This window comes from Penicillium cataractarum (assembly GCF_028827025.1).
Source record: "Penicillium cataractarum strain IBT 29864 chromosome Unknown utg000001l, whole genome shotgun sequence".
Classification (NCBI taxonomy): domain Eukaryota; kingdom Fungi; phylum Ascomycota; class Eurotiomycetes; order Eurotiales; family Aspergillaceae; genus Penicillium; species Penicillium cataractarum.
In genome coordinates this window covers 4,896,213-4,923,527 of record NW_026622737.1, presented here as the reverse complement: position 1 = coordinate 4,923,527, position 27,315 = coordinate 4,896,213, and the positions used below count along the sequence as shown (strand labels likewise).

At 50.9% G+C, this 27,315-nt stretch overlaps 13 protein-coding genes across 13 annotated transcripts; 7 read left to right on the top strand and 6 right to left on the bottom strand.

Annotated features, from left to right (window-relative positions):
• Nucleotides 1-722: 722 nt before the first annotated feature.
• Nucleotides 723-2,270, top strand: N7496_001734 (uncharacterized protein; the record flags this gene model as incomplete). The annotated part of the gene is made up of 2 exons (XM_056694665.1): nucleotides 723-847; nucleotides 902-2,270. The coding sequence occupies 2 exons, from the start codon at nucleotides 723-725 to the stop codon at nucleotides 2,268-2,270; spliced, it is 1,494 nt and encodes a 497-aa protein (XP_056561394.1).
• Nucleotides 2,271-2,868: 598 nt separating this feature from the next.
• On the bottom strand, nucleotides 2,869-3,188 carry N7496_001733 (Translation machinery-associated protein 7; the record flags this gene model as incomplete). The annotated part of the gene is made up of 3 exons (XM_056694664.1): nucleotides 2,869-2,966; nucleotides 3,027-3,116; nucleotides 3,167-3,188. The coding sequence occupies 3 exons, from the start codon at nucleotides 3,186-3,188 to the stop codon at nucleotides 2,869-2,871; spliced, it is 210 nt and encodes a 69-aa protein (XP_056561393.1).
• Nucleotides 3,189-3,768: 580 nt separating this feature from the next.
• N7496_001732 (putative serine/threonine protein kinase (Prp4)) lies at nucleotides 3,769-6,258 on the top strand (the record flags this gene model as incomplete). Its single annotated transcript, XM_056694663.1, has 3 exons — nucleotides 3,769-4,451; nucleotides 4,509-4,729; nucleotides 4,796-6,258. 3 exons carry the CDS (start codon nucleotides 3,769-3,771, stop codon nucleotides 6,256-6,258), a joined length of 2,367 nt encoding a protein of 788 aa, XP_056561392.1.
• A 1,247-nt stretch (nucleotides 6,259-7,505) lies between these two features.
• N7496_001731 (uncharacterized protein) lies at nucleotides 7,506-8,477 on the top strand (the record flags this gene model as incomplete). The annotated part of the gene is made up of 1 exon (XM_056694662.1): nucleotides 7,506-8,477. One exon carries the CDS (start codon nucleotides 7,506-7,508, stop codon nucleotides 8,475-8,477), a length of 972 nt encoding a protein of 323 aa, XP_056561391.1.
• Nucleotides 8,478-9,345: 868 nt separating this feature from the next.
• On the top strand, nucleotides 9,346-9,819 carry N7496_001730 (uncharacterized protein; the record flags this gene model as incomplete). Its single annotated transcript, XM_056694661.1, has 1 exon — nucleotides 9,346-9,819. One exon carries the CDS (start codon nucleotides 9,346-9,348, stop codon nucleotides 9,817-9,819), a length of 474 nt encoding a protein of 157 aa, XP_056561390.1.
• A 3,362-nt stretch (nucleotides 9,820-13,181) lies between these two features.
• Nucleotides 13,182-13,439, bottom strand: N7496_001729 (uncharacterized protein; the record flags this gene model as incomplete). Its single annotated transcript, XM_056694660.1, has 1 exon — nucleotides 13,182-13,439. One exon carries the CDS (start codon nucleotides 13,437-13,439, stop codon nucleotides 13,182-13,184), a length of 258 nt encoding a protein of 85 aa, XP_056561389.1.
• Nucleotides 13,440-15,216: 1,777 nt separating this feature from the next.
• Nucleotides 15,217-16,719, top strand: N7496_001728 (serine/threonine-protein kinase; the record flags this gene model as incomplete). The annotated part of the gene is made up of 2 exons (XM_056694659.1): nucleotides 15,217-15,814; nucleotides 16,004-16,719. 2 exons carry the CDS (start codon nucleotides 15,217-15,219, stop codon nucleotides 16,717-16,719), a joined length of 1,314 nt encoding a protein of 437 aa, XP_056561388.1.
• Nucleotides 16,720-17,812: 1,093 nt separating this feature from the next.
• On the top strand, nucleotides 17,813-18,021 carry N7496_001727 (uncharacterized protein; the record flags this gene model as incomplete). Its single annotated transcript, XM_056694658.1, has 2 exons — nucleotides 17,813-17,895; nucleotides 17,916-18,021. 2 exons carry the CDS (start codon nucleotides 17,813-17,815, stop codon nucleotides 18,019-18,021), a joined length of 189 nt encoding a protein of 62 aa, XP_056561387.1.
• A 384-nt stretch (nucleotides 18,022-18,405) lies between these two features.
• N7496_001726 (SDR family NAD(P)-dependent oxidoreductase) lies at nucleotides 18,406-19,663 on the bottom strand (the record flags this gene model as incomplete). Its single annotated transcript, XM_056694657.1, has 4 exons — nucleotides 18,406-18,778; nucleotides 18,859-19,010; nucleotides 19,130-19,317; nucleotides 19,492-19,663. 4 exons carry the CDS (start codon nucleotides 19,661-19,663, stop codon nucleotides 18,406-18,408), a joined length of 885 nt encoding a protein of 294 aa, XP_056561386.1.
• Nucleotides 19,664-20,145: 482 nt separating this feature from the next.
• On the bottom strand, nucleotides 20,146-21,494 carry N7496_001725 (Zn(II)2Cys6 transcription factor domain-containing protein; the record flags this gene model as incomplete). The annotated part of the gene is made up of 2 exons (XM_056694656.1): nucleotides 20,146-21,069; nucleotides 21,141-21,494. 2 exons carry the CDS (start codon nucleotides 21,492-21,494, stop codon nucleotides 20,146-20,148), a joined length of 1,278 nt encoding a protein of 425 aa, XP_056561385.1.
• A 1,305-nt stretch (nucleotides 21,495-22,799) lies between these two features.
• Nucleotides 22,800-23,759, bottom strand: N7496_001724 (hemolysin III family protein; the record flags this gene model as incomplete). Its single annotated transcript, XM_056694655.1, has 1 exon — nucleotides 22,800-23,759. The coding sequence occupies one exon, from the start codon at nucleotides 23,757-23,759 to the stop codon at nucleotides 22,800-22,802; it is 960 nt and encodes a 319-aa protein (XP_056561384.1).
• Nucleotides 23,760-24,280: 521 nt separating this feature from the next.
• Nucleotides 24,281-25,302, top strand: N7496_001723 (uncharacterized protein; the record flags this gene model as incomplete). The annotated part of the gene is made up of 2 exons (XM_056694654.1): nucleotides 24,281-24,366; nucleotides 24,429-25,302. 2 exons carry the CDS (start codon nucleotides 24,281-24,283, stop codon nucleotides 25,300-25,302), a joined length of 960 nt encoding a protein of 319 aa, XP_056561383.1.
• Nucleotides 25,303-25,518: 216 nt separating this feature from the next.
• N7496_001722 (uncharacterized protein) lies at nucleotides 25,519-27,047 on the bottom strand (the record flags this gene model as incomplete). The annotated part of the gene is made up of 4 exons (XM_056694653.1): nucleotides 25,519-25,713; nucleotides 25,769-26,837; nucleotides 26,896-26,944; nucleotides 27,008-27,047. The coding sequence occupies 4 exons, from the start codon at nucleotides 27,045-27,047 to the stop codon at nucleotides 25,519-25,521; spliced, it is 1,353 nt and encodes a 450-aa protein (XP_056561382.1).
• Nucleotides 27,048-27,315: the final 268 nt, after the last annotated feature.

Here is a 27,315-nt window from a genome sequence, read left to right as displayed (position 1 = left end):
TAGGCTACACCACTACTCTAGTAACTCTTAGGTTGTTTTGCTTTTCTTTTTCGTCATTCGTTCCTTACCAGCCTTACTCAGTGACGTTAGACAGGCCGAAAATAACATTCAGAACTATAACTATAAATAAAATTAAAAAATGGAGCACAGGATGACTTGAAACTAGAAGGGGACCTTATTAATGTAGCATCTCCCCTTTCATTATACGAGAAGCCCCCAAGCGACAACATGAAACAGGCTCGACTTCCCTTTTTCTCCCCCCAAACACAGCCCAGTCCCATCAGGTCCCTGGAATCTCCATTCAGACTCACTCCACTTGATCATCGCCCCCATTTTAATTTGTCCCTGCCCACTTAGGGAAGCCTGGCTGATGCCATGCTGGCATCGCAGGCGGCACTCATTCTACACTTCTCTTCTCTCCTCCAACACATCACTCAGCCTCCAGTTCATCTCTGACATCTGACGTGTGCTGCCCCGCCAGCTTTTGTTTCCGTGGTAAAAGAGTCGGATCTTCCGGCTTCTTCATTACATACCTATTGCCTATTGCCTTGGGTTTATTGCACCGGCTCTGTCGGAGCTATCTGATCTCATCGCCCACTTGTCTTCTAGTCTTTGTCTCTCCTCAGCGCAAAGCCAGGAGACTAAGCGCCCTTTAATCCCATCGCATCGCTGATCGACAGCCGTCTCTATCAAAACAATACACAACTCCTTCTCAGATCAAAATGTGGTCGAAGGGACCGTTCAAATCACGTCGCCCAATTGGCAACCCCACATTCGCGGATAAAACGTCACTCTCTGCGGATCCCGCGCGGTATGCCAACGCCAAGGACTTGCCTGCGCTGCCATAGTATGTGCTTCTGATATCACATTTCTTAAATCAATATCCTAATATATTCTCCAGCGACTCAACTATTTCAGTGAAGGGTGCTCAAGTTGACCAAGCCACCGCGCCTATGCCTCCTGCGCGCAATAGCCTTGAGAACGAACAATATCCAGATGTATCTCCGGCCGTTTCGCCTGAATTGGGGCCTCGAGTCCGCGATAGCGGAAGCAGTTTCTGTGTATCACCAATAGAGGAGAGCGAGACTGATCGAGGGTTCCGTCACGATCGAACGGGTTCTTGGGGCTATGGAGTCGCTGCTCCTGCCCCATCTCGTGCAGTTAATACTGAGCCTTTGCTGTCTGAACCCTCGCAGTCGGCACCTAAGACGATCAAATTCACGCCAAATAGCGATGAGCAACCTACTCGCTGGGATGCATACTCGGGCGAACCAACAAAGAGCAACGCCGGCAGAGCAGGCCAAGTAGAGCCGCGCAACACGAACTTTCACAAGGTATCCGGATCACACACTACCAACTTCTTGCATTGGGGCCGCGAGCAGCTGCAGCCCAAGAAGAAGTTTGCACAAGCGCGGGGCCGGATCAGCAGTTTCTCCAAGAACGAGAATAATCGCGCGCCAGAAACCCGCGATCGATCGTCGTCACGTGTGTTGCCATTGGCAGAGCATTCCGTCAATAAAGACGCGATTTCCCAACCTAAAAATCCTAATTTGGGTTTCGTCCCCACGGTCGTTACCACGATTACTGGCGGCAATCCTAAACCGTTGCCAGAGAGACCGGCCACCGAGCATGCCTACAAGGCCCCTCGGCGGGAGATATCGAACAACAATCTTGACCCAGCAATAGACGACATGTTGCGGTCCGCACAGCCTCCGAGTCGTTTTGGCGTGCCGAATACTGCTGGCGCTATGGATACCGGCAGCGTCACTGCAAGCCCAGACGACAGCCCGCGCACAAGTCTAAACCTAGGAACGAAGTCTACAGAGGACCTCCCGGGTTCTATCATGTCGCGCCGGCGCCCGGTCCCCATTTCCATGCCCACCTCAAAGAAGCCAGTAAGAAAGCCCATTCCCTCGGTGGCCGTTCAAGAGCCAACATTGGCAACCCAGTCCGACGACGCCCCCAAGGATACGTTAGGTCGCATTGAGGCCTTCGAGGCCCGACGTGACGAGCTCGCGAAACGCAGATTTAACCTGGAGACGGTGATTCACGAGTTGACCCGGGTAATTCAGCCGGGGTCTATCGCGTATGATCTCGCCGCGAAGGCGGAGGTTAAGCGCAGCGTGCAGAGCATCGAGAACGAGATTGCGGAGATCAAGCGTGAAGAGCACGAGCTTGGATTGAAGGTTACCCGCGCGTGGAGACGGTTGGATGAGAGGGAGAATCATGGTGATGGAAGTAACTTGTGGGTCAAGCGCGTCACCAGTTGATGTGGTGACTTTTGGAACAAGGGATACTGTTCTCGCTTTTTTTCCCCCTGATTTGGATACTTGGTTTCCTTGATACTCTGTTTTATTTTGCCCTGGAGTTTTTGAAGCGTTCCGATTCCCCATGCAGGGCGAGGCTGCCAAAGATACCCTCTTTTTCTTTTGTTGATGTCAGAATGTGCCTCCAAAATATGAAAACATCATGCAAATATGCTGAAGACATCCTGGTAACTATACCAGTCCGTCTGACCATTGTCCAAGTTACAATCTGAATGTAATACTAAAAAGTCAAACAAAATGAGTGAGTTCTAGTCTCCCGGTAATGTCATCTAGCGAGGCAATCATAGCCGCCAGAATGAAGAAAAATGCCATGGCACGAGAGAAGAAACATTGCCAAAGGTTGATATAGAGTGTTCGAGGTTGAGTTACTCAAATATATGCAAGAGATATATCAGAAGCGCAGTAGTGGTATGTATTTGCTAAGGAAGAATGCCAGTCGTTTCCGATGTCATTGTGACATGGCTCGTTTGGTTCGTAAAAGGTGCGAGAGTCGCAATATGTATAGGCGCATGGCGCTTGTTCATCGTCCCAAGCCGATCCCTTATTTCTTGCCAGACTTCTTGATGCCCTGCTGGCCGGTGTTGAGGGGACCCTTCTTGCCCTTGGTGGCGTCGAGGAGGGCCTTCTTGGCCGCAGCATCTGCGATGAACCACGAGTCAGAATGAAGCGATCAACTTTCTCACTGCACAGAACACTCACCAGCTCTCTGCTTCTCCTTGTAGGCGAGGTCATCATCATCGAGTTCCTTCTTCTCCTTCTTGGCAGCCTTGAGGGGCTTGGCCTTGCCGCCTATGGAAACGGTTAGCGGGGTACTTGCAGCTGTGGGGAATCCTGCGAACCTTCTCTGCTTGCGCCACCCATTTTGACTAGAGTTCAAAGATAAGGGAAAGAATTGATCGAAAGAAGAATGAGAGATGAGAGGCTCAAGAAGACTTGAATTCGATGGCAAAATGGAAAAAAATGATGAACCCCGGAGTGGCTTATCAGAGGGGCTCTTCACCGCCTGCCATACTAGGTATGGCGCAGAATCTGCCTATCGCGGGCAGCTCAACCCAGCAGCTGCAACTTCGATCTCCATACCCTTTCTTCAACCCGAAAGTCTACGCTATCATATCATTGCATTCATCTCTCATCCCATTCAAGACCTTTGCCTCTGGCCAAGTTATGTGCCTGGGATAATCTCTGCTGCAAGGCTTTGGTGTGAAGGCAGGCCTATCAAGCCGGTTGGACTTTCAAACATCCCCGAAGATTCGTTCGTTCCCAGAAGCTCGAGCTAACTGAGACTTTCTCATTGAAGCCTCCCCCAAAGGCCGATTGAAGAAAAGCATACACATTCCAAGAGGAGGAAACCGAAGAAGAGGAAGAAGAAGAGAAGGCAAATCAAAAGACCCCAGTTCACTGAGCGGTGATATTCGACTTTGACAACGTGACGGTCGGAAGTATGGCGTCCCGCAATCGTTCGAGGTCCATGTCGACCCCTTCTGAGGGTGAGATCATCGAATCAGGCTCAGAGATGAAGGCAACTGCGTCAAAACCTCCTCTTAATGGCACCAGCGTTGACCGTCCCCCCAGAGATAGTACTTCCTCTGCGCTCAGATCGCCACGCCGACGCAGGTCATGGACGAGATCCCGATCCCGCTCGCGCTCGCCATATCGTGACAACAGAAGTTACAAGCGAAGACGTGACGACGAGTATGATGGGCAAGAGAGCCGGCACGGCCGACAGGAGCCGTCGCGACGTTTCGGGTCGAGATACGACGACAGACTGTATGATCGAAACGCACCCTCCCGCCGACAGAAATCGTACTACGACTATGACCGCGAGGAGAGCTACGGCGGTGGCCTGCAGTATACCGATGAGTACGACCGACGCAGGGACAAGAGACCACGTACTCATAGCCGATCGCCCTACCGCGAAGTGAGAAAGCCGAAGCAGTACGATGACCCGAACCCGAGTGCGGATGGCACAAGGCCCCCGGTGGACAGGCGCGGATCGTCTACTGAACAGGTAGTGAGCGAACGAGGAAAGACCCCAGCTAGCGCTCGGGATTCCAAGCTTGGTGCTGAAACACGAGAGAATCAGGTGCAGCAGGCTCTCCCGAAACGTGCCCGCTTTTCCGATGAGTATGTCTCAAGCTCTCCGTCCGTTTTTCTTGGATTAAATGCTAACAATTTCTTCAGAGCAGATACTCCCATGTCAGAACCGGCGGAAGAGTCGCAGCCATCAGAACCCATGGACGAAGCTGCTGCTTTGGAAGCTCGTCGCAAGCGCCGCGAGGCTATTAAAGCGAAGTACCGAAGCCAAGCGACTCCTATGCACCTCAAAGCCCTGCAGGTCCCCGACGGCGAGACGGATTCATCGACACCTGGTACTGAGCCAACGAGTGCTCAAGAGATGTCCGGTAGGTCTTACAACTTAAGACAAATTCATGTACAACCAGCTAATATGAGCGGGTCTGCCTCAACAGAATCCCCGAAAATCTCACCCGTACACACACCAAGTGAGCAGATTGGAGACGCTTTCTCTGATTTCACGATCGGCAAGGACGCGGATTTGGCCAATCTTAATGCCCCCGCGGACGCAATCGAGAAGGATGAACCCTCTGCCGCAGATTACGACCCGATGCTTGATACAAAGGAAGAAAGACAAAAGTTGGATGGTACAAACGGGGATGTCTCATCCGCCGCGTATGACGAAACACAAACGACTAGGCAGGATATTCTTCTCCCTGACACCCCCGCTGAGCAGCCACCTCCACCCCCGAAAGAGAAAGACCCTTACGATATGTTCGCCGAGGATGACGACGATGACATGTTCGCCGAGGATACCAAGGATGAACAGCCTGCACATGCCTCGGCAACCGCTGTGCCGCAACCCCAAGAGCTGGATATCAGTATGATGGACAACTGGGATGATCCAGAAGGTTACTACAACGTGCGGCTCGGTGAGTTGATCAACGGCCGCTACCATGTCCAGCAAAATCTTGGCAAGGGAATGTTCTCCTCGGTCGTACGAGCCAGCGACTCGGTTACCGGTACTTTGGTCGCTGTCAAGATCATCCGTCAAAACGATACTATGCGCAAGGCTGGCATGAAAGAGATTGGGATCTTGGAGCAGCTGCATGAGGCTGACCCAGAGGATAAGAAGCACGTCATCAAATTCGTTCGGCATTTCGAGCACAAGGGCCATCTGTGCATGGTCTTTGAGAATCTGAGCATGAACCTGCGTGAAGTGCTTAAGAAGTTCGGTCGTGACGTCGGGCTAAATCTGCGCGCGATCCGTGCCTATGCGCAACAGATGTTTTTAGGTCTGAGTCTGCTTCGCAAGTGTAACATCCTGCATGCAGATCTCAAACCCGACAACCTCCTCGTCAACGAGCAACGCAATATCCTAAAGGTCTGTGACTTGGGCTCTGCATCTCCAGCATCGGAGAACGAGATCACGCCTTATCTTGTCAGTCGCTTCTACCGTGCCCCCGAGATTATCCTGGGTATTCCTTATGACTACGCTATCGATGTGTGGTCCATCGGCTGCACCCTCTTCGAGTTGTACACTGGCAAGATTCTCTTCACTGGCCGCAACAACAACCAAATGCTCAAGTCTATCATGGAATGTCGCGGCAAATACCCGCCCAAGCTCCTCCGCAAGGGATCTCTGGCACATCTGCATTTCGACGACATGCTCAACTTCCACAGCACCGAAGAAGACAAGCTTACTGGCCGTCCTATTACCCGAGTGATGGATTTCAAGAAGCCGACCCGTGATTTGAAGACTCGCGTGATGGGCAAGGGAACTAGGGGCATGTCTGATGCCGATGCGAAAGATTTGACGCTTTTCGTAGAATTCCTCGACCGCTGTTTGGCTCTCAATCCCGAGAAGCGCTGCACACCTGCCGAGGCGCTGAAGCATCCCTTTTTGAACAGAAAATAGGTGTTGCGAGATGACCTTATGACGGCGTTGTTTGGAAGACGCAATTATCATTTCATGTCTATAACCTAGAGATGTTGGTTTAGTTAATTCCAGATTTATATCTCAACACGGCGGATTTACACGTAGGCTTATATGAGGCAAAATATCGCATTTGATAGGTATCATGTATCGAAGAATCGGCCTGATTGGTCCTGTGGTCGCCGACCATTTTCAGCCCCCAGCCCGCTTCTCCCCTCTTTCTGACCTCCTTCCAGCTCTCACATGGATATTTTGACGTGAGAGACTTGCCCTCGGTCTACGGGTTTAACATGGCGGAGCCAAATCGCTATTGCCATGAAGATTATAGACTGGCATGGATTTGCGCGTTGCCTCTCGAGCTGGCTGCGGCCAAAGCCATGTTTGACGAGACTCATACTATCCTTCCATCTGTTAGCGCCCATGTCAGCTACTCGCTTGGAAAGATCGAAGGACATAACATTGTTGTAGCCTGTTTGCCTGCTGGTGTTTATGGTACGACTTCAGCAACGGCAGTCGTATCGCACATCAAGTAGACCTTTCCCAATGTCCATTACGGGCTGACGGTCGGTATCGCAGGTGGAGTACCGAGCGATACCGCTGATATTAGACTCGGAGATGTGGTCGTTAGCAAAACCATGTGTACATTAGGAGGTGTTGTCCAGTACGATCTGGGGAAGACAGTTGGCGATAGACTCTTTCAACGCACAGGATCGCTCAACCAGCCTCCGACTGTCCTCTAGACTGCAGCCTCGGGGAAGGGGGCTCATTCGATGATGCATCCAGATGAGCGTATCTCAAAGATGATGGCCGATATTATCTCGCGGTTTCCAGCTATGAAGGACGGCTTTTCTAGACCTCTCACAGAAGACCGCCTCTTCGACTCAATGTCTCCCACGGAGAAGAAATATCACCGAGCCGAACGACCTTCGAACGAGCCTAGGGTTCATTATGGAATCGTTGCATCCGGGAACCGTGTGATCAAACATGGCCCTGAACGAGACGATCGGAAAAGAGTCCAATGCATTTTGTTTTGAGATGGAAGCAGCTGGTATTATGAACCACCTTCCATGTCTGGTGGTCCGCGGGATTTGTGATTACTGCGATGCTCATAAGAACAAGGAGTGGCAAGGATATGCAGCTCTTGTCGCCGCCGTCTATGCGAAAATTCTTCTTTCGTTTGTTCCAGTCAGACAGGGTTGAACCAGCAGGTGCACGAAGCTGGCACCTGGATGGTCCCATTTGATCGAAATCCTCGATTCCTCGGGCAAGACGACCTGATCAGGCAGCTGCAGACTCAGATTGCTTGCAAAGATCGTGCCCGAAAGGCAGCTATCTCAGGGTTAGGAGGCATGGGCAAAACACAGATTGTGCTTGAACTGGCCTATCGGGTGCGTGATCAATATCCCGAAAGATCCGTCTTCTGGATGCCCTCAACAAGCATCGAAGCGGTCGAACAAGCCTTTTTAAATATTGGTCAGCTCCTGGGGCTACCGGATCTGAAAGCTGCTGATGCGAAGTCACAAGTTCAAAAGCACTTAAGTTCTGAAAGAGCTGGCGCATGGCTCTTGATCATTGATAATGCAGATGATACAGACATGTGGGTTGCCTCAAAGGATCCACCCCCATTGAAGGGCTTTCTTCCTCGGAGCCGCGATGGATTCGTCCTTTTCACGACCAGGAACAAGAAGCTTACAACTCAACTAGTTGGGCCAGATGTCATTACACTTTCAGAAATGAACGATGAACTCGCTAAAGATCTACTGAGAGAGTCACTCCATCAGAAAGATATGATCGAGGAAAACGAAGCTGTCACCACGTTGGTGCATCAACTCTGCTGTCTACCTCTAGCTTTGGTCCAGGCGGCAATCTTCAAGAATGAAAACTCCATGGCCCCGGAGGACTACATCTCTCTGCTCAATACCCAAGAGGAGGGCCTGATAGAGCTGTTGAGTGAGAACTTCGAAGACGAATTTCGTTATCAAGATACCGAGAATCCAATAGCAGCTACCTGGCTTGTATCCTTCCAGCAGCTTCAAAGATCGGACAGTCTCGCCACAGACTATCTCTCATTCATGGCATGCATTGACCCTCGAGATATCCCTTTATCCTTACTCCCACCGTGTGGCTCGCAGCCTGAGCAACAGAAAGCATTGGGAACTCTCAAAACTTACTCTTTCATCACAGTCCAGACCGATAGTTAATTCATTAGCAAGCATCGTCTTGTTCATTTAGCCACCAGAAATTGGCTTGCGAAGGAGGATCTCCTTTTTACCCGAACTCTTTTCGCAACAGAACACTTTGAGTCGGTCTTTCCATCCAATGACCCAGTAAATCGTCATTTGTGGCGAGAGTACCTGTCTCATGCCCAGCACCTGCTGGAGAGCAAGGAGTTACATGTGGGTGAATATGCTAGGGATTCATTGGCTCTCAAGGTTGGGTATTGTCTTCAGGATGATGGACGATTCAATGAAGCGGGTGTGATTTACCTGCAGATATTAGAAGCTAGACGCGGGCAGCTTGACAACAATGATGAGAGGATTCTCGGCTTTATGGCATGAATGGCATCCATACACGCGGCTCAGGGCCGTTGGAATAAGGTCGGAGAACTCACAACGCAAGTGCTCGAGGCAAGGAAGATGACACTAGGGGATGATCATGCTGCGAATTTATCGTTGAAATCCGATCTTGCGCTCGCGTATTGCAACCAGGGACGGTGGAGCGAGGCAGAAAGTCTTGGGCTGCAAGTTCTCGAGGCAAGCAGGAGGGTATTAGGTGACGAAGATCCTCATACTCTGACGGTTAAAGGCAATCTTGCTACAACATATTGGGAGCAAGGGTGTTTTGATGACTCAGAGGAGCTTGAGCTGCAAGTTTTGGAGGCAAGAAAGAGGATACTAGGCGACGAGCACCCTAAGACTCTTATTAGCAAATCTAATCTTGCAGCGATATACGGTGAGCTCGGGCGGTGGGATGAAGCAGAGGGACTCGAGGAACAAGTTCTCGGGGCGAGGAAAAACAATACTAGGCGATCATCATCTTGATACTTGGGTTAGCAAATCCAACCTCGCAATGATATATTCGAAGCAAGGGCGTTCGAACGATGCCGAAAGGCTACTGGAGCAAGTCCTCGCGGCAAATAAGGCGATATCAGGTGATAAGTACCTCCAGGGTTTTCAAATGTCTAGATCCCGTCTTGCGACAACATATGGTAACGAAGGGAATTGGGATGAAGCACAGAGGCTTGAGGAGCAACTGCTCGAGGCAATGAGGATGGAACTAGGGGATGAGCATCCTACTACGCTGGATTTAGAAGTCAATCTTGCGACAACATGTTTCGACCAAGAGCTTTTTGGCCAAGCGACAGACCTTTTGCTACACGCGACAAAGGCAAGCGAGACTGTGCTAGGTGCTGGACATCCTGAAACAGTCAAAAGGAAATTCCTGCTCACGGTGTTGCACCGGGAAGTAATGCGCTTGGAAGGAGGGGAGGAGGATTTTCAAGATTCATTGTTAGATGATAATATTGAGATACAGTCTACGTAGTCTCGAAACACAGCCAATTTATCAAAGGATATCATGGACAAAGCACCGGAGATCCATTCAAACAATTCCCTTCATTTAGTTGTCAAGCTCTTTCGAGATAACTTCATACTTTATGGTCTTGAACAGATCCAGAGACTGGCCATGGAGTAGATGAAGAAAAAGTACTTCTAAATCTCTTTGGCTAATAAAATTCGTTGATAATGGACGCGCGTAGGGAAAGGATATTGTGAGTTTGGAAAATGTCTTCTATGTTACGTCTAAAGGTCCTCATATCTCGTCCTCCATTACGAGCCTCCATCTCCAATCAACATCAGAAAGCCTACCATTCTGGAACGACAATAGAGATGGATCCTCCACCTACCAAGTCCTGTCCTATACTCCATGCAAATCAGTAATTTGTACCCATTACCGGCCGAACCTCGCCTCCAAACTCCATCAACATCCAAACCTGCCCCCGCCTCGCTGCACGTATCAGAAAGCCCCGAACTTGTACTTCTACTTGTGAAGTAATTTATGAATATCGATTCCTTTTGGACGCCCGTGGCAACCCCAGCAAGCAACTATAGCCGGGCAAAGTCAATACTACAATATACACACGTTACCAAGGCTACCAACTATGTCAGCCTCGCACCTATCCTATCAGCCTTCACAGCCCCTTGCCCCTCTCCGACATGAGTAAGTGGCGCGATCAATAAGCAATACCCCGCTACAACATACATATTAAAACCCGGGCGCAGGCGTTGGGATTAGCGTCAACACAGCCGGGCCTATCAGCAACGCTACTGCAAGACGATCTATTCGAATGCAGCAAACATATCAACGATAAGAGGTCAACTTAAGACCGGGGCTGATTGGAAGTACGAGTAGCTAAACTACATCCGGGCACTCTTCGTGAACATCTCGATCCACAACCAAGGCAGAATCCCAGCTTAGTTCCTAGATTTCAAATATACAACCATGGCACGAGGGTTTCTCCAAGAGCTGTTTCAGGTCAGCCGTCAGTATCCCAGCAGCCATAGAGTTTCAATGAACGAGTCGAGTCCGGAGATATGGGATTCCGAGAAAGGTAAGAGGGGAAAAGCATAATTACACAATCTACGGTACCTATCTTGGCAATGGATGGGGTACTCTACTCCTCGCTGTATGGAGGACAGGTCCACCTACTGCAGGTAGTAAGAGGCAAAGGTCAGCGTTCTAGATCAGCACATCTGACATCAACGAGCCATGGAACCACAACCGTCGTGCCGATCGACTGGGTCAGTTTCCGTTGATGATGACTGCTAATAGGCTAGTTCAACCTGGCAATGATAGAGTAGTACGAGACAAGGTTAGCAATAGATGAGGGGATGACCCATCACAAAAGGCTACTGTTTAGCGATTACCCAACGGCCGCCTGTTTTTCTCGCGTGGCCTACGCCGCTATAGACCATCAATCCATCCATCGGCTGGCGTTGCCGTGCAACGTACTACAGTAGTTGGACGGAGGTGGACAAAGCCTGTCAACTAAGTGAAACATGAGGGGGGCTTGGAGGCTGGGATTATTCAAGTTTTGAGTCTCTCTGGTACCCCCATTGAAAGAGAGTCCCAAGAGAACGGATAATCAGACACGATATCGAAGAGGTCGGACAAATAGGATACCTACGTCTATACTCCACCATACTTCGTGGCCCCTACAGCATAATCTGCCGTCGAGCGATAGGTGCAGCACATTAAAGATCCATGAATAATTTATGTCCTGCGCAAGTCGCTGGAAGCAATCGCCTTGGGGGATTTCCAGTCGTGGATGATAGCCGATTGGACCGGGGGAGGATAGGATGTTTGGAAAATTGCGTGGCCGCTGACCAGTCACCATGGTTGATGGGGGTTGGGTGGCCTGAGGACGGATGGCAAATACGAGAGGCGAGGAGAACAAAGAAACCGGTGGAACGTGTAATCTGTGGGATGGGGCCCCTGCCGAGGGAGCCGGTTGGGTGGATGCGAGAAGGACCTGTGGAGGTGGATTTTATTCATTGCGTATGTTCTTGATTTCAATGTGTTATTGTGTTATAGGGGTGATTCGGAGGTGTGCTGTGATTATACTTGCATTTCTGATGAATGTGGGGACGGTAGATTACTGCTATACTGGAGCACGGATTATTACAAAGTACTAATCATTGAAGATACGGCAGTTTGAGATGGCAAAAGGAAGCAAGTAACAAGCAAAAACCCAGTTGGGCATCATGACTTCGATGCGGCGAAGAGTCTTCTGGAAGACGTCGATCCCCCCATAGCCCCATGATCATCCAATCCTTCTTACTCGGAATAGTATCTCACCCGATTCCATGATTATTATCATTATATCATATCACAAAATTAAAAACTTCGACTCGATGCCCATGTCGAGTTTAGTCTAGACTCCCCCCCTGGAAGGAACAAAGAGGAGAAAAGTTGCCTCATTCGCCACTGGTTGTTTGTACCAATGGTGGCAAAGAACTCCGCGTCGGGAGAGCTTGGGAGAAGTGGTGATGTGATGATTACTTTTTCCCTTCGATGATGATGTCGAGGTGTGTGTTTATTTTGTGGGTCTTGAGGGGGATTTAGTGTTTTGTGAGTTGTAGCTGTGTCAGACGCCTTCATGGTTACTGTACTACAGTATGTGCTCTCCCCCTTTGACTGGCATTCCGCCACCTGCAGGGCGGGGAGATCATGCAATGATCGGAATGGAGGATGGAGTGGATGGGATGGATGGATCGCATTAATTACTTTGGGGCGCATCCAGTACCGTTGTCCGTATTGGGCGGATAAGAAGGGGGGAGATGAGTAGATCTCATTGCTGGGTGTTCGCAATGTAGACTTTGTACTCGATGCTAGTTGACAAGATAGCACATTCTGGACAATCATAGGTTCAATTGCAGGACTATGCAGCGACTATGAAGGATTATGGATTCAACTATGTAGATCTATGTAGGACTATGTCGGTCGGACACCGTAAAAATGTACTGGTAACATGCCCTGGGCGAGTTATGGGGTAGCTACTAGCGGTGAGGGCGGATGAAAAAGCAAGCTCTTGAACTAACTTGCTAGTTATTCGGAGGACCGCGTGAGTTCAGCTGCAATGGCAATCCTGGGGTACAGTAGGCTATTCCCGCCGATTGATGTGATGCATCGATGAAGTGGTCAGGTGATACTCACCGCTCGCGAGAGGTAGATTGGAGTGTGTGGAAAGCAGACTCGAGCTGAGTGGTGGGTTGAGGGAGGAAATGTCGCTCCCTAGTGATCAGCAGTGATAGGGAGAGAACAGGTGTGGGCGTGGCCTCAGGACTGGGGGGTGCTGTGCAGGCAGGCAGGAGGCAGACCAACAGGGGGATAGAGTAAAGACCAGCTCATCCACCACCAGCAGGACAAGTGGCCAAGGGCTTGGTCACGACCATCCACCCATCCAGGTCATCCTGTAAGCGCCAGCGGGCAGCCTGGTCGCTGGTGCAACTGCGAGGTGTGCCAGTTCTGTGACTCGGGCAGTGCACCGTGCACCCACCCCCCTTCTCTCCCCCAATGAGCGACAGCTCAGATGCCAGGGTCCCAGGCCCGTGCGAAATCGGGAAGATCCACTCGTTCTCGAAAACGAACACTCCCCCAGCCATTTGGGCTGCCTTGGTTGGTCCAGAGGAGGTCTATCCTCATCGCCTCACTTCTGATCATGGGCTGGCCACCGACCGAATTCCCCGCCAGACCGGTTCTTGTTGATGTTGGATGCTTTTGGCTCTAGCCTCTGTGCTGACCTGTTTTTGTCTGCCTTGTGGGGCAGAGAGTTGGAAACAAAACATGTAGGCCAGGTTGAGGATGGTAGGACTCTAGACTCCCGACTGTGGATTCACGATTAGCTCATCCGAATCAAACGGTTGACGAGGCCAAAATACGGTGTAGCCAGGACCCATGGGATGAAACGGGGCACAGAGAGGACAGGCTGTTTTGGAGCAGCAGCAGCAACAAACCCAGACACGCCTCATTCCACGGCCACTAGGGAAAAGGATGATCCACCCACCACGCACCCTGCGGGGCTGGGAGTGGGCCGTGGAAAGGACAGTTGTGGACACGGACCAAGATGGAACCAAGATGGAGCAGATAGGCTGGATGGATCATGGGAGATGAATCCGGTGAGGTGGCGGGAAATCAACATGGGGGGGGAAGAGGATCGAGCCCGGTTGGAGAGGGAGAGAGAGGGAGAGAGAGAGAGAGAGTTTACGAGGGAGTGTGAGAGTGGCTGACTGGAAGAGGAGGAAGTACAGTACAAAGTATACTGAACGGAGGATACTGGAGGACTGTACTTTGGAGAGGAAAGAATTGGAAGGAGTCTCGAGACTAGTGGAATGGTGGATCGGATGTGGCTGTGGTATTACTGAGAAAAGGATTCTGCCCTATTGCCACCGGAAGTACTCCATACATACAGTACAGGAGCAAAAAATAGGGGGCGAGTCGAGTCGATCGTTATTCGCAACTTGCCTCTAGGCCCACCCAATCACCACCTGCAGGTGGCGTCTGCACGACCTGCGGCAGGCCCGTTGGTGATTGGTCTAGAGCTGCGAATGGGAAGCGTTAGTCGCAAGTTGGTAAGAAGTCCAAAGTTAGTGCACACCGCCAACACTGACAGAAGGGAAAGTTTACAAAGCCAAGGGGGATAGTGTAAAGTATGTAGGATACTAGAGTACTAGAGAAGGCGGAGGAAAAGGAGGCCAGCCATGTGGACACTGCAGTCAGCCCGAGTCAGCCTAGTCGAAGTACTTGTCAGTAATAGTGCCACTGCCAGTGAGATCCTCTATCTCCACGCACATGTCGGCATCATCGATCTTATTTTTATTTTTATCTGTCCCCCTCCTCCTCCGCCCCAAAACAATCATCATTATACTTCTTCTCCTGATCCTCCTACCTCTTTACCTCTTCTCCCTCTCTCTCACCCTCCTTCGTCTTCTTATATATCCCCCTCTCTCTCCTTTTGATCTCGCCCGTTGACTAGGGGTCTTGGTTTGACACCTTTGGTCTTACCATCTTATTTTCTATTTTATTTATCGCCCACTCTCTGGACTCCCTCCCCCATATTGGACTATCACTCTCTCTTTTCCCTGGAATGGACGCCTGTGAATGAACCCTGGAGTATATTTTGGAACCGTGTGAAACTTTCCAAAAGATCACCACAATATCCTTGGACCTTGGACTCCCGATTTTATTGCCACTTGAAATCCTGGACACGACCCGTTTGTATAAACACTTGCCACTCGACTATCTGAACCAGAGGTTCCGACTATATCCCCAGGAGTAAACCACTTTGGATCTTTACCCTCTCTCTATTGGACTATATCTTCACCTCCTTCTCTCTTCCTCCTTTCTCTCTCTCCTCCCCCCCGGATACATCACATCCATAACATGTATCCGAACGAGCTACCAACTCCTCCCCTCACTCCCATCCCCCGCTGCTATGCTCCCGAGGACCGTTTAGGATTGATCCTGGCCAACCGGCTTGAACTCACCGGCATCCTCGGGATCGGCGCCTATGGAGTCGTATATACTGCCTTGGACATCCACACCCACGTTCGATATGCCGTCAAGGCTCTCAACAAGTCCGGGCTGGATCCCCGACAACTCAAGTATCAGCAGCGCGAGATTCGTCTCCACCACCGGGCCAGCCAACATCCCAACGTCGTCTCCCTCGTTCGCATCATGGACTCCCTGGATTGTACCTACGTCGTCATGGAGTTTTGCCCCGAGGGCGATCTGTTCTCCAGCATCACCGACAAGGGCCACTTTGTCGGGAATGACCCCTTGGTCAAGCGCGTGTTCCTTCAACTCCTGGATGCCGTACAGTTCTGCCATTCCATTGGGATTTACCACCGGGATCTGAAGCCGGAGAACGTTCTGGTGACGGACCAAGGCATGACCGTTAAGCTCGCCGACTTTGGCCTTGCGACCGAGGATTACTACACCTCGGACTTCGGTTGCGGTTCCACTTTCTACATGTCGCCTGGTAAGTGTTGAAGTCTTGATCCGAGACACTTGATGCTGTGTCTTTTCTTCTTGTTTCTTTCCGTCTTTTGAGCCCATTCCGCCATTAGGATTGATTTCCTGGCTATCCTTTCTTCTTCTCCTTGCCTACCCTTCTCCACACACACCTCTCGTCTGAAACGGCCATCCTAATATACCCGAAACGTCACAGAGTGTCAACAATCCCACCCCCGCCCCATGTCTTGCTACGCCTCGGCCGCCAATGACGTCTGGAGTCTCGGCGTGATGCTGGTCAACCTGACCTGTGGTCGCAACCCCTGGAAACGCGCCTCCCTCGAGGATTCCACTTTCCGGGCCTATCTCAAGGATCCTTTCTTCCTCAAGTCCATCTTGCCCCTGTCCACGGAGATGGTCTACATTCTGAGCCGTGTCTTCGAACGCGACCCAGCCAAGAGGATAACCATTCCGGAACTGCGCCAGATGATTGTGGACTGTCCCCGGTTCACCGATTCAGTCATGACCACGGCTCCCGCCCCGGCTCAACCATCCCCAGTCCAGGTCCTTCAGCCCCAGGTCCCCGTCCAGGTCCCCACTGCTTGGGACCATACCCTCATTCCGCCTGCCAACCAGGTTCCGTTCACCATTCCCGTGGATCCCAATTACCAGCAGTTGCCTATGCATGCCCAGCCCTCTGGATCGTCATCGGATTCCTCGTACTACTCGGACTTTTCCGATTCTGCGATCTCCGATGCGTCCGCTCTCACCGAGGACTACTCCGACTACTCCGACTACAACTGTATGTCGCCAGTTGCCTCGGAGCAGGTGCAAATCCCGGACTGCAAGGTCGTCTTCCCTCATCCAATCTGCGTGGAGCATTCCGTTCCCGTGGATTCCTTCATTGCTGGCGCCCCGATCCAGGTTTGCTGAACACCCTGACTACTTTCACGATATCTCCCACTTTGGACTCCCTTCTACCTACTCCCCCTCTTAACGCAGCTTCACGATCTCACGCCCCTTCACCCAACAATTACCCACCCTGGATTTTGCTTTTTCTCTGCGCCTGGAGTTCTATTCGATTAAGCATCTCGGTTGCTCTACTCTCTGGATTGTTTCCATCTTCAAAAGCTGCCGCGCAACCAAAAAAAAAGTGTGCTTGCCGAGGATGATCAATCCCCTTTCCCATTTGGAGTCTCGGCCACCAGCTTCTCTTCCCTGTGACCCTTTTTAATTCCCTGGACATATTTACCGTTTTTCTTATGGATTATACCCCCCACAACTTGGCCCAGCGACCGTGTGACTTCTGGATCCCACACCGCTGGGCGTTTTTATCCTAAACCGTCCCCGCCGGACAGGACAGGATGGATCTTTTTCCTTTCTATTGTTTTAATATTTTGCCATATATTGGCCGGATGGATGTTTTGATTGTCTTTTGTTCTTTTTCTCTTGACACACATTGGCATAATATATATTGGGAGGCTCGCGTGAAGACAGACAGACCCTTGAGTAGGGCTGCTGTCAACATTTCTTTTATGTGGACTGGAACCCTGAGTTTCCTTGCACGGGTCGTTCGGGCGTTGAGCTATTTCTCTTCCTTGAATTTCCTCCTGAAATGGGCTCCTGTTTTTTCCTCCTCTTTCTGTTTACGATTTTATGGGTGGTGATCAGATATGATCTTCTCGGCTTTTTGTGTTTGCATGTGCATAGACTATCTTGTTTTCGCGGCATAGGCTGGTTTGGATTCGGATTGGGATTGGGATTTTGACTATTTACGATATGATACCTGAAGACTCTACGGAGCGAATTGAACAAATAAATGCATCTCATCTACTACTATTTTTTCTCTTACTTGGCTCTCGTTTTAGTTTCTACTGCTATTCATCATCAACTCCATTCTTACTTATCTACGTCTCACCCTCTTAGCAATTACCCGTCTGGTAATCTTCATTTCCAATTTCCCAGTTTGACTTTTTCCCTCCCGTGCAACGTTACTCTTGTCCCACAGTCCTCCTAGGATCCCTGAATGCCACACCTAGGCGAGAACGGCGAACCCGATGGGCATCGCCTCGGCCGTACGTCTCGTGACTATACTATCCTCGACTCGAAGTAAGCTTTCAGGTCTCCAGGTGGTGCTCGTGTCACCGTAAGACAGATATTACTGCTCTGTCTGTTACCATTACGGTGGCCGTTGTCGTTGATAGCGTGGTCCGTGATACCTTCTACGAACGGTAGCCATCTACGTTAGCTAAATAGGTCTGGTGCTGAGGATGAGTCTGGGCCCTTGTAAGTTTAACGGCGGGAAGCTAGTAAGGTGGTTGGAGAAAGTGTTGAAACGTAGTTGAAAGTACACAAGGCTGTTAAATTGCTCAATAGCTCCGGTAGGTTGACAGTTGGACTGAAACGGCAAATCCACGTTCTGCTGCATGAGCCATGTACTCCCTCCCACATAGATATAGATGAGACCCTGTACCTTCTCTATTCGTAGTTTTAACATGGCATGATATTAACTTAACCCCACCAATAAAATAATTCACCACCCTACCACAAACCACACTATACACGTCCCCGATTTGTTCTCCCCTCCCCTCCACATCTTCTTCATCCCCATCCTCAAACTTACATATTCCTCCCCCCAGTAACCCGAATAGTCTCCCCATTAACATACGAGAAATACGGACTCGCAACACCCAGCACCGCCCTGGCCGCTTCCTCAGGACTCGCCGGCCTGCGCAGCGGAATATCCGGATAAGCGGCCGCCTCATCGCCCTTCTTCCCATCCAACTGCTTCCCGGGGATACCGAGGGCAACCTTAGTCCCGTCGGGCGTGGTGATGAAAGCACCGGCTTCCTTGGCTGCTGTAAGACGGGTGGTCACGTAGCCGAAGGCGATGGTGTTTGAGCGGACGCCGAAGGCCGGGCCCCATTCTTTGGCGATTGTGCGGGTTAGGCCGACGACGCCGGCTTTGGCGACGGCGTAGTTTGCTTGGCCGCTGTGGTGGGGAGGGAGGTATTAGTATGGGTGTAGAGTAGTGTGGGATATTGGGGGAAATGGGCTAGGAGATGGACGTACGCGTTTCCGTGGATACCGCTCGTACTGCTAATGTTGATAATAACTCGGGGCTCCTTATCCTTAACGCGGAAGTACGGGGCTGCGGCGCGGACGAGACGGAATGGCGCCGTGTTGTGTACGGCTAGCATGGTGTCCCATTGCTTATCTGTCATCTGTGTAGTGCGTCAGCATAAGAATTCATGTATAAAGTATATACCGAAGGCCAATCTTTCTACTGGCGGGATCCAGGACACCGCCTCGTAAGGTATGACAACCCCAGCGAAGAACATACCTTGTGAATCACACCGTCCCAGGTAAACCCGGCATTGTTAATGATAATATGGATCTTGCCACCGCCAAACTCGGCCGTCTGCTTCACCAGCGTCTCGACGTAACTGGCGTCCAGGATATCGCCGACGACAGCGAGTGCACGGCCCGGCTCGACGGCGTTGATAGCGTCAGCGACAGCATTCGCCTTCTCTATAGTTTATATTAGCGCTGAGCTTAATAGAGTGAATTACCGCAAACTCCCTCATCCATTGATGTAGGGTGGGAATGCTAGTATCTAGCTAGGCCAGGCTGATGCTTGATCTTGCCATGTGCGGGGAGGAGTCATCAAACGGTGTCGGTGGTTGAGTAGAGGGTCACACGTACTGCTGTCAATATCAGCGACGACTACCTTGGCACCTTCATTGGCAAAGAGGCGTGCTGCTTCGGCGCCGATACCCTGGCCTGCACCAGTGATGATGGCTACTTGGCCGGCGAGCATGCCAGCCGGGTAGTTGAGGTGCTTGTTGACCTGGGTGAGACGGTCGGAGGGAGCCATGGTTGTAGAGTGTATTGTGTTGTTCTGGGTTCCTTTTGTCCAGCTCCTTATTTTGATGTTGGGGTTTTGGTTTTGGCTTTTGTAGGCGTGAGGGGAAACTGGAAGGTTGGGGTCTTATACAGTCTGGAGTGCAGGTCGCAGGCTAACTCGGTCCAGAAATGCCGAGGCTCGCCGCGGACCGAAAGTGTGGGGTTAAGACCGGAGATAATATGGACTCTACGTATTAACACTGCACATAGTACATAACACGATATTATTCTCTTAATGTCTATGCAAGAAGATCATATAGCCTATTCGGTCAAATGAATGTTCAATTCGTGTGACAAACTGATCTGCATGTACTGTAGAACTTGTGGGAATCAAAGGTTCAAAATTGACTTTCCTTCGCAACTGGCCCTCCCTGGATAGAATACAAATCGCAAAAAACAAACAATCCATTTCCAATTCGTACCATCTCATACCGATATGTTCAAGCAAGGCACCTAAACAGATTCATCTCCACATTTCGATCCACAGATGCATTCATTCATCGACACGGTCTGAAGGAATGCATCCACAGTTGCCTCGTAACCCGCGACGATCGGCAGCAGACACTTGCTCTCAGAATCATTGTGATTCAATAACTCGGGGTCAAGGTCGGACAAGGGGGTGCACAGACTACCCGGAGAGGACCAGGGTTGGTGATCTGTCTCTCCGGTAGTCGTCTTTACCACGGCCGAGCTCTCACCGTCCAGGTAGGAGGCATTGATAGTCGTTGTTAGCAGGGAGAGCAACTCTCTACACTGCAAAAGTAGACCTCGGAGTAAAAACTTGCGTATCTGTAGGTTCTCCTCATGACGGACCTCGTAGTATCCATATCTGATATCGACTCCGTGATCCGCCTGTGGCGCTCGAGAAGTCTCCCGCGATATCCAGTACTCGAATAGCTGCAGAGTCAAATTGAGAACGGAAATGAGGAGCAGCAGATTGGAACTATCCTTGGCGCATGTCCGGCACTGTAGGAAGATTTGCCCAGCGCAAAAAGTCGCTTTGATTGTCTGCAAGCTCTGGTCGAAGCGGAGTGGCTGAGACTCGGCCAGGAGTTGGTTCAGTCGATTCATATGGAACAACTGCATATCAACACATTCGCACGATACTATCCCTGGGTAAGGTGAGGATACGGAGCCACTAAGTGGTGGGCTTGTCATGCCATCTCCCAGTGGATCTGATGCGAGAAACGTGGGTGTCACTGGAGTTTGCGGGTAGCCTAGACCGATGGAGAAGGGAGGGCAAGCATCCATAAAGTCCGCAAAGGGTGAGCCACCCACTGCTCTCATTTGCGAGGGACATATGGGCGTTTCCAGAGATAGAGTGCCAAGACCTTGTGGGCTATCCCAAAGACTTGATGAGCCTGAAATCAAGCAGACCTGTAAACACCAGCGAGAAATAGGACGTTAGCCTAGATTTCTCCGATGAAAATGACAATACCATCACCTACATCATCATCTATCATTGCCTCACTCATATGCGCTTGATAGCCTGCGTTCACTAGCGGCTTACGATCTACAACAGGAGGCACCAGCCGGCCACCACGATATCCCCGAACAGGAGGCTTTTCCTCCGGTAATTGGCCCAGTTTCCTCAGCGTCGCTCGGTTTTTACTACCCTTTGGTTTACCGGAGCGATTGGCGAATCCATATTGACATTGCAGTCCATTCCGGAGGCAGCGAGTACACACCTTCTTGCCAGACAGATTGCACTTGACTTTGGATTGTCTGCAATTCTCGCATGCGGTTCGGAGTTTTGGTGCGTCGCCTCCCGCAAGCTGGTTTCCAATAGAGTCGGCAAGCATCTGGCGTGGCAGTGAAGGTCCCGAGAGGGAGTTTTCGTGGTATTGAATGGAGAGGTCCGCTCTGTCCTGCCAACATGGGTGTATTGAATGCCAGGGTAAGGATGATCGACGGATAGAAAAATAGATCAATGTGACTGCGACGTTGGAAGAAAGTAATGAGAAAGATAAAATGCTAGATGGATATCAGGGCTAGCAATCTAAGGTATACACCCACGTAGTTGGATATACAAAGATACCTATCGACCTGTATAGATCAATAGGTATAAAGTCTTTCCATCTCCTCTCTTTTTCGTGCCCGCGGCCTGGCATGTCTTCGTCTATATAAGCCCATCAAGCTCGAATAAGCTCAGACTTCTTGCCTAAAAGATCCAACCCTCCAAAAATGTCACACTCACATTTGGGAATTCTGTACCGACGCCAGCCGCAATGGCGGAGTCAGCCGCTGTGAAACCCCAGATGTTCCCATCTGATCAACCTCGCATGCAAGTGCTAACTGGCACGTTGAAAAGGGTCTTTCCAACATCCCCCGGCCGTTGCACTGACTTGGACAATCCCAGAACTTGGGGGTTTTGGTGTTCGAGTGAGACGACGATAGAGGACGGCGATGGCGACTCCGGTGGAGGCTCTTGTAGAGCAACGCTCAATTTCTTCTAAGGAATATAATGAAATTTAACAGGCTTTCGTTGAATTGCACTGCCGCTTCCTGTCCTCTCGTCGTTCCTTGGTTCTCTTGATTCTCTGTGGAAACACCCAAGAGCTCTCTACGTCGTACACTGATGCAACATTGTCAATCGCATCCAGCCAATTTGATTTTCAGACGTTTCTGCATTTCCCCTTTATCTCATCGTGGGAAGCCCGACGGACGCGGCACCGTTGGGCCTGTCATGAGCTGCAGCCCATTTGTCACTAGTAAGACCTGACAGTTCATCCCAGTTTTTTTCCTCCAATGATCATCCAGGGACCCCAGAAAACAACGAGAGCCCCATGTGAATGACACAGGATCCTCGGATCCGTCTCGACTCCGCTGACCGGACACACAATGCCAGAGGCTGCCCACCGCTCCTTGGAATCGTGGTCATTGTTGCACATCACGAACTGGGTGCTCGTCAGCTGGGAACCAAAAAAGACCTTTCCAGACCTGACTCTACCCGAGGCAGGATGTGGAAACATCTCTCTAGTAAACAACACAGGTGCACTGTGTCATCCCATGTTACCCAATTTCCATGAGTCTGTTGTCCAACTTTGCTCCCAAGCTCTAAGCCCTTTCTCCTTCTCTTCTTCCCTCTCATGTCCGTTCGTCACGACTCAGCCGCGTGGAATCTGACAAACCTCGGCACTCCCGCTGTGGCGATAGTCAAATGCCTTCAGCAACCCTGTTAGATGGGCCACTGCAGCACATACCACAAGCACATGGAAAATCTGATGCGAATGGCCAAAGAGATCAAACTTGCCCGGCCACAGCCGTTCCGGCACGCGTGCCGCGTAGATGCTCGCACCGAGAATGTACAAAAAGCCTTGGAGCAGTAGCCAGCCAAGGCCAATTTGTTGGAGCATGCGCTCAACCCCGAAGAGGGTCACCCCGTGGAGCACGGGGAAGACGGCCGACAGGCCCATCCCGACAAACATGGCTGCACGGAAGGGTCGCCAGCGGGGAGTTCGGAACGAGGGGATGATAGATACACACACGCAGCCTAGCCCGATAGTACAGATCATGGTCCAGTATCGATGTTGAAGCGTGGGAAGACAGTAGAATCCGTAGAAGACGCTGGGCACGAAGCTACCCACGATAAGACCGACGATACCGATGTAGTCGAGAGCATTGCCGATTCGTGCCACACGAGGGGAATGATTTGAGATGGTATGGTAGGTGGCGGACATGCCCAGACAGAAAGCTGCCCCGGCAAAGAAACAGGCAAAAGCCGCGATATCCGAATCATCTGCAGTCTGATAACGGGGTGCGAGAACTCGGTGAAGCTGATACCAGGCCGGAATGGCCGCTAGCCCCGGTAGTAGATGCGTATATATGTTCACAGACTCGTTGTGGAGGTAGCTCAGAGAATGGAACGAGCCCAGGAACGAAGATGACGCTGGACGATAACCGGTGTGGATGTGATGGTTATCGCGTTGCCAATGAGGCAAATCATCCCAATGAAGCAACCTTTTCACCACCTTGGGCGGTACCTCTAAGACTGCATTGGCCACTGTAGATGTCTGTAATTCCGATCTTGAAGTCTTCTCCTGAACAGGACGGCGTTGGCGAGACATCTTGTCACTTCACATGCAAGTCAGATGCAGGGCCGGAAGCTGTGCAATTTTGAAGTCGGCAGATCAGCCACGGATTATGCAAGGTAGGTAAGCAGACCAGCGATCTACTGCGGGTCTGTAGATTATCAGATTGAAAGAAAAGAAAAAAAGTGGAAATCTATATACAAAAGGGAGCGTTGAGTAGTTGGGAAGATTCGCCTCGTTGGGAACCTCGGTGCAAACGAGCCAAACACAGGTAGCATCTGATAGTGACCATGCGAGAAGCTAGACAAATCACTGGTCAATGGGGAAATTTTTGATCATTCTTTCTAGAGAAATAAAAAAATGCCAAGGTAAGTTGTAGACTCCTATATTATACTCTATCTTCTGCATAATGACATAGCTCTAAGTGTGACAGTATAGTAGGAATAAGAGAAGCATTAAGGCGGTCAGTGCAATGTCCATCTTCACATGACAACTGTTGTATAGCTTGTGGCAGCGGCGGCCCGCTTCATCCCCGCGAAACTGCCCTCACGCGCGCAATGCAGTCAAGGGCGCAGGGAAGCCGGTTGAAGCCGGTGGCCGACTCGCTTGAAAATGTCGGATTCGTGTCCAAGGGCGATAAGAAGTATGGTCGCCGAACAAGAGTCACAATCAGATTGCCATTGTTACTGACGGGGGCTATGGCAGGCTTCTCACTTACCAAGCTCAACACGAGTACTATGACAAGATCGTGGCGCGATATATGAAATTCTGCGCAGATCACTCCAAAGATCTCGACGCTGCATTCGCATCCCTCCCTACCAGCGCCTCGAACGATGCGACATCGAATCCTCCAGCCGCCCTGCCTTCCTCGAAACGAAGCCCCGCGGACAAAGGCATCCCCCCACCTTCATCCGAACTGTCCACTCTCCTCCTCTCCTTGCGCAAGCTCCGCGAAGCCACTCTTGCCACGGCTTCGGAAACGCCTATCGATTTCACCCAGCGCGTCCATATATTCTCCATCCGCTTGTCCATTCGCGCCCAGCACCCTCCATCATACTTCCCGTCCTTGCGCTACAGCCTCGACAAACTACACTCGCGATCGCACCCGCTCCCAGACTCCGAGGTGAAAGAGATAGTCTCGTACTTGATTCTCGACTATGCCTGTCGACAGGACGATATGGTCTCGGCCTTTGAGCTACGTGCCCGCGCGCGGAGGGACTACGCATTCTCCGATAAAACCATTGACCAGGCCCTTGACGCATTGATGCATGATAACTGGATCGTTTTCTGGCGGGTACGCAAGACCGTGGATTCGTATACGCAGGCAGTGATGGACTGGGCGGTGGATCGAGTCCGGAGACACGCTCTCAAGGCCGTTGGCAGTGCGTACCTCAATGTCCATGTGAGTTGGATCGTGGGCGGTTGCACGGGCGATGACGAGGGCTGGACGTGGGAGAAGCTGGTTGACGTTGAGAAACTTGGTTGGGAGAAGGAGGGCGAGAAGATTGTCATTAGACGGCCGAAGACGCGGGCACCTGCAAAACCGGAGCCAGCGCAGCCGAGTACAGTGGGTTCTTGAGGCTGGATGTACAGCGCATTCATGGGCGTTTTTATTATGTTTTGCATGGATTTGGATGCATGGTGTTCGGTGTGAACAGGGTTGCACTCTATATTTATTCTTATCGGGTTGGCATTCATTCATGGAGTGGGTATTATTCACATTGGCGCTCGGTATAGGAAGGAGCTTGGACTCAATCCATTCGGCTGGTTGGTCATTCATGCTTGTTCAGTTGTCTCATAGCTTAAAGTCAGTGTTAGGCCGGTCTAAATTGGTCTGGCCGGATACTGGTTGCTCTGCGATGGTTGCAGCCAATTTTCCCTTCAATGTCCCAGCACTGTCGGAGCAGAGCTCATAGACGGTTGAGAGGTTGAAAATTAGGCTGCCAAACGAATGGTGGGCGGAAACCTGGTCCTCTAAGAGTTGGCGCGCCTAATGTTTTAATCAGTGAGTAGATCAGAGTAGAGAAGGAGGTTGGTTGACGTACCTCGTCCAGCTTCCCAGAGTAAAGAAGACACACGGCCAGATTTTGACCTACTAGAGCCTTATCTGTCCTTTGCGTATCTTCGTGAAGGGCTCGCCACTCGGTCACTGCGTCTTGATAGCGACCCTCCGACATGCTCAGAAGTGGCTTCAAGAGAGCCGCCTCCTTCGACTCGCGAGAATCCCCGAAAACTCGCTCTGCGGCATCGAGGTCACCTATTCGCAAGAAAAGAAGCGACTTTCTTAATTTCATGGCCTCTGTATCCTCAGAAGCCCGGAGAGACTCGAGTGATCGCTTCGCTGCATCCAGGTCTCCCATTTCCACCAGAGCATTAACGCTTCGGATTCCAAGATCCGCCAGCCTCTCTCTCCAAATCTTCCGTTCGCTGTCGCTGCAATCATTCCTCATGATTTGGCTTCGTGCTTCCAACCCGATCTCATACAAGCCACCAATACTTCTTCGGGAGTCCCCAAATCCAATGCTTTGAAGCCGCACCGCTAGCACTCGAAGTGGCCATGGCACAATGTGGCGAGGAAAGTCTGTATGAACTTTCTCGTGCTGTTTCTCAGCCTCAGTGTCGTCCAAACTGGAGTCGATGTAGTAAAATGTGGAATTGAGATCCTCCAGAGCCTTGGACTCCTGGGCTGCGAGTACCGTGTTGCCAGACAATTCCAGGCAAGCCAGGCGCGTGTAAAACAATGAGAATATCACCTTGATATCAGTCGGTGAAATTAAGGAGGATGTTAAGATGGAGCTGGCGAAATGTGCGGCGACTAGGAAGCGACCTTCTGAGAGTAGCTTCTCCAGGAGACCAAGTGAGGATGAAAGGGGTTCGCCAGGGTTGAGGACAACAAATTCCGAGCGGAGTGGTGAAGGAATATCAACCTGCGAGAGAGGATGGAATATGTTATTGCGCAAGAGGAATGAGAGATCTTTGCCTAGAGTTTCTGGCAGATCGTCTGGAGCCAGCGGGTCTAGATCGTGGAAGGAGGACCCGGAGAAGCCGTCGGTTTGAGATAAGGGATGTTTATCGGCACTAGGGGAGATGGATAATGACGAGAGTGAAAGTGGGCTATTTTCATTGTATTAGGGGGGCTTTCCATTTCAATGATTCTCAGGATGTTGCTCACTCATCTGATACATCTAAAGGACCGCGTGTTGAGCTGCGGGGCCGTGAAGCTAATATGGTCAGCCTTGTGACCGGAATATTGATATGAACATCCCTGACAACAGAATACTTACATCTAGATGCATTGCGCTGATGCAAAGCCGGGGACGCCATGTTCCGGATTGGAGTATCAAGCAATGACGGACGAGGAGGCTGAACCAGTTGATCAAGAAGTCGGGGAAGCTCGTGGGACGCGATAAGCTATCGGATTCTGCCCAAGGCGGTGGACTCCGGATCTGGCGAGTTGGCGCGTCTGGGGGATCCTCCATGAAGCTACAAGCTGTTAGCCATTCGCTCCCTACTCTTTTCTTTTCTCCTTTTCTGGATCGCACTTGTCCTGGAGACAATTAATTAACTCCAAAATACCTGATTCTTTCGAAAA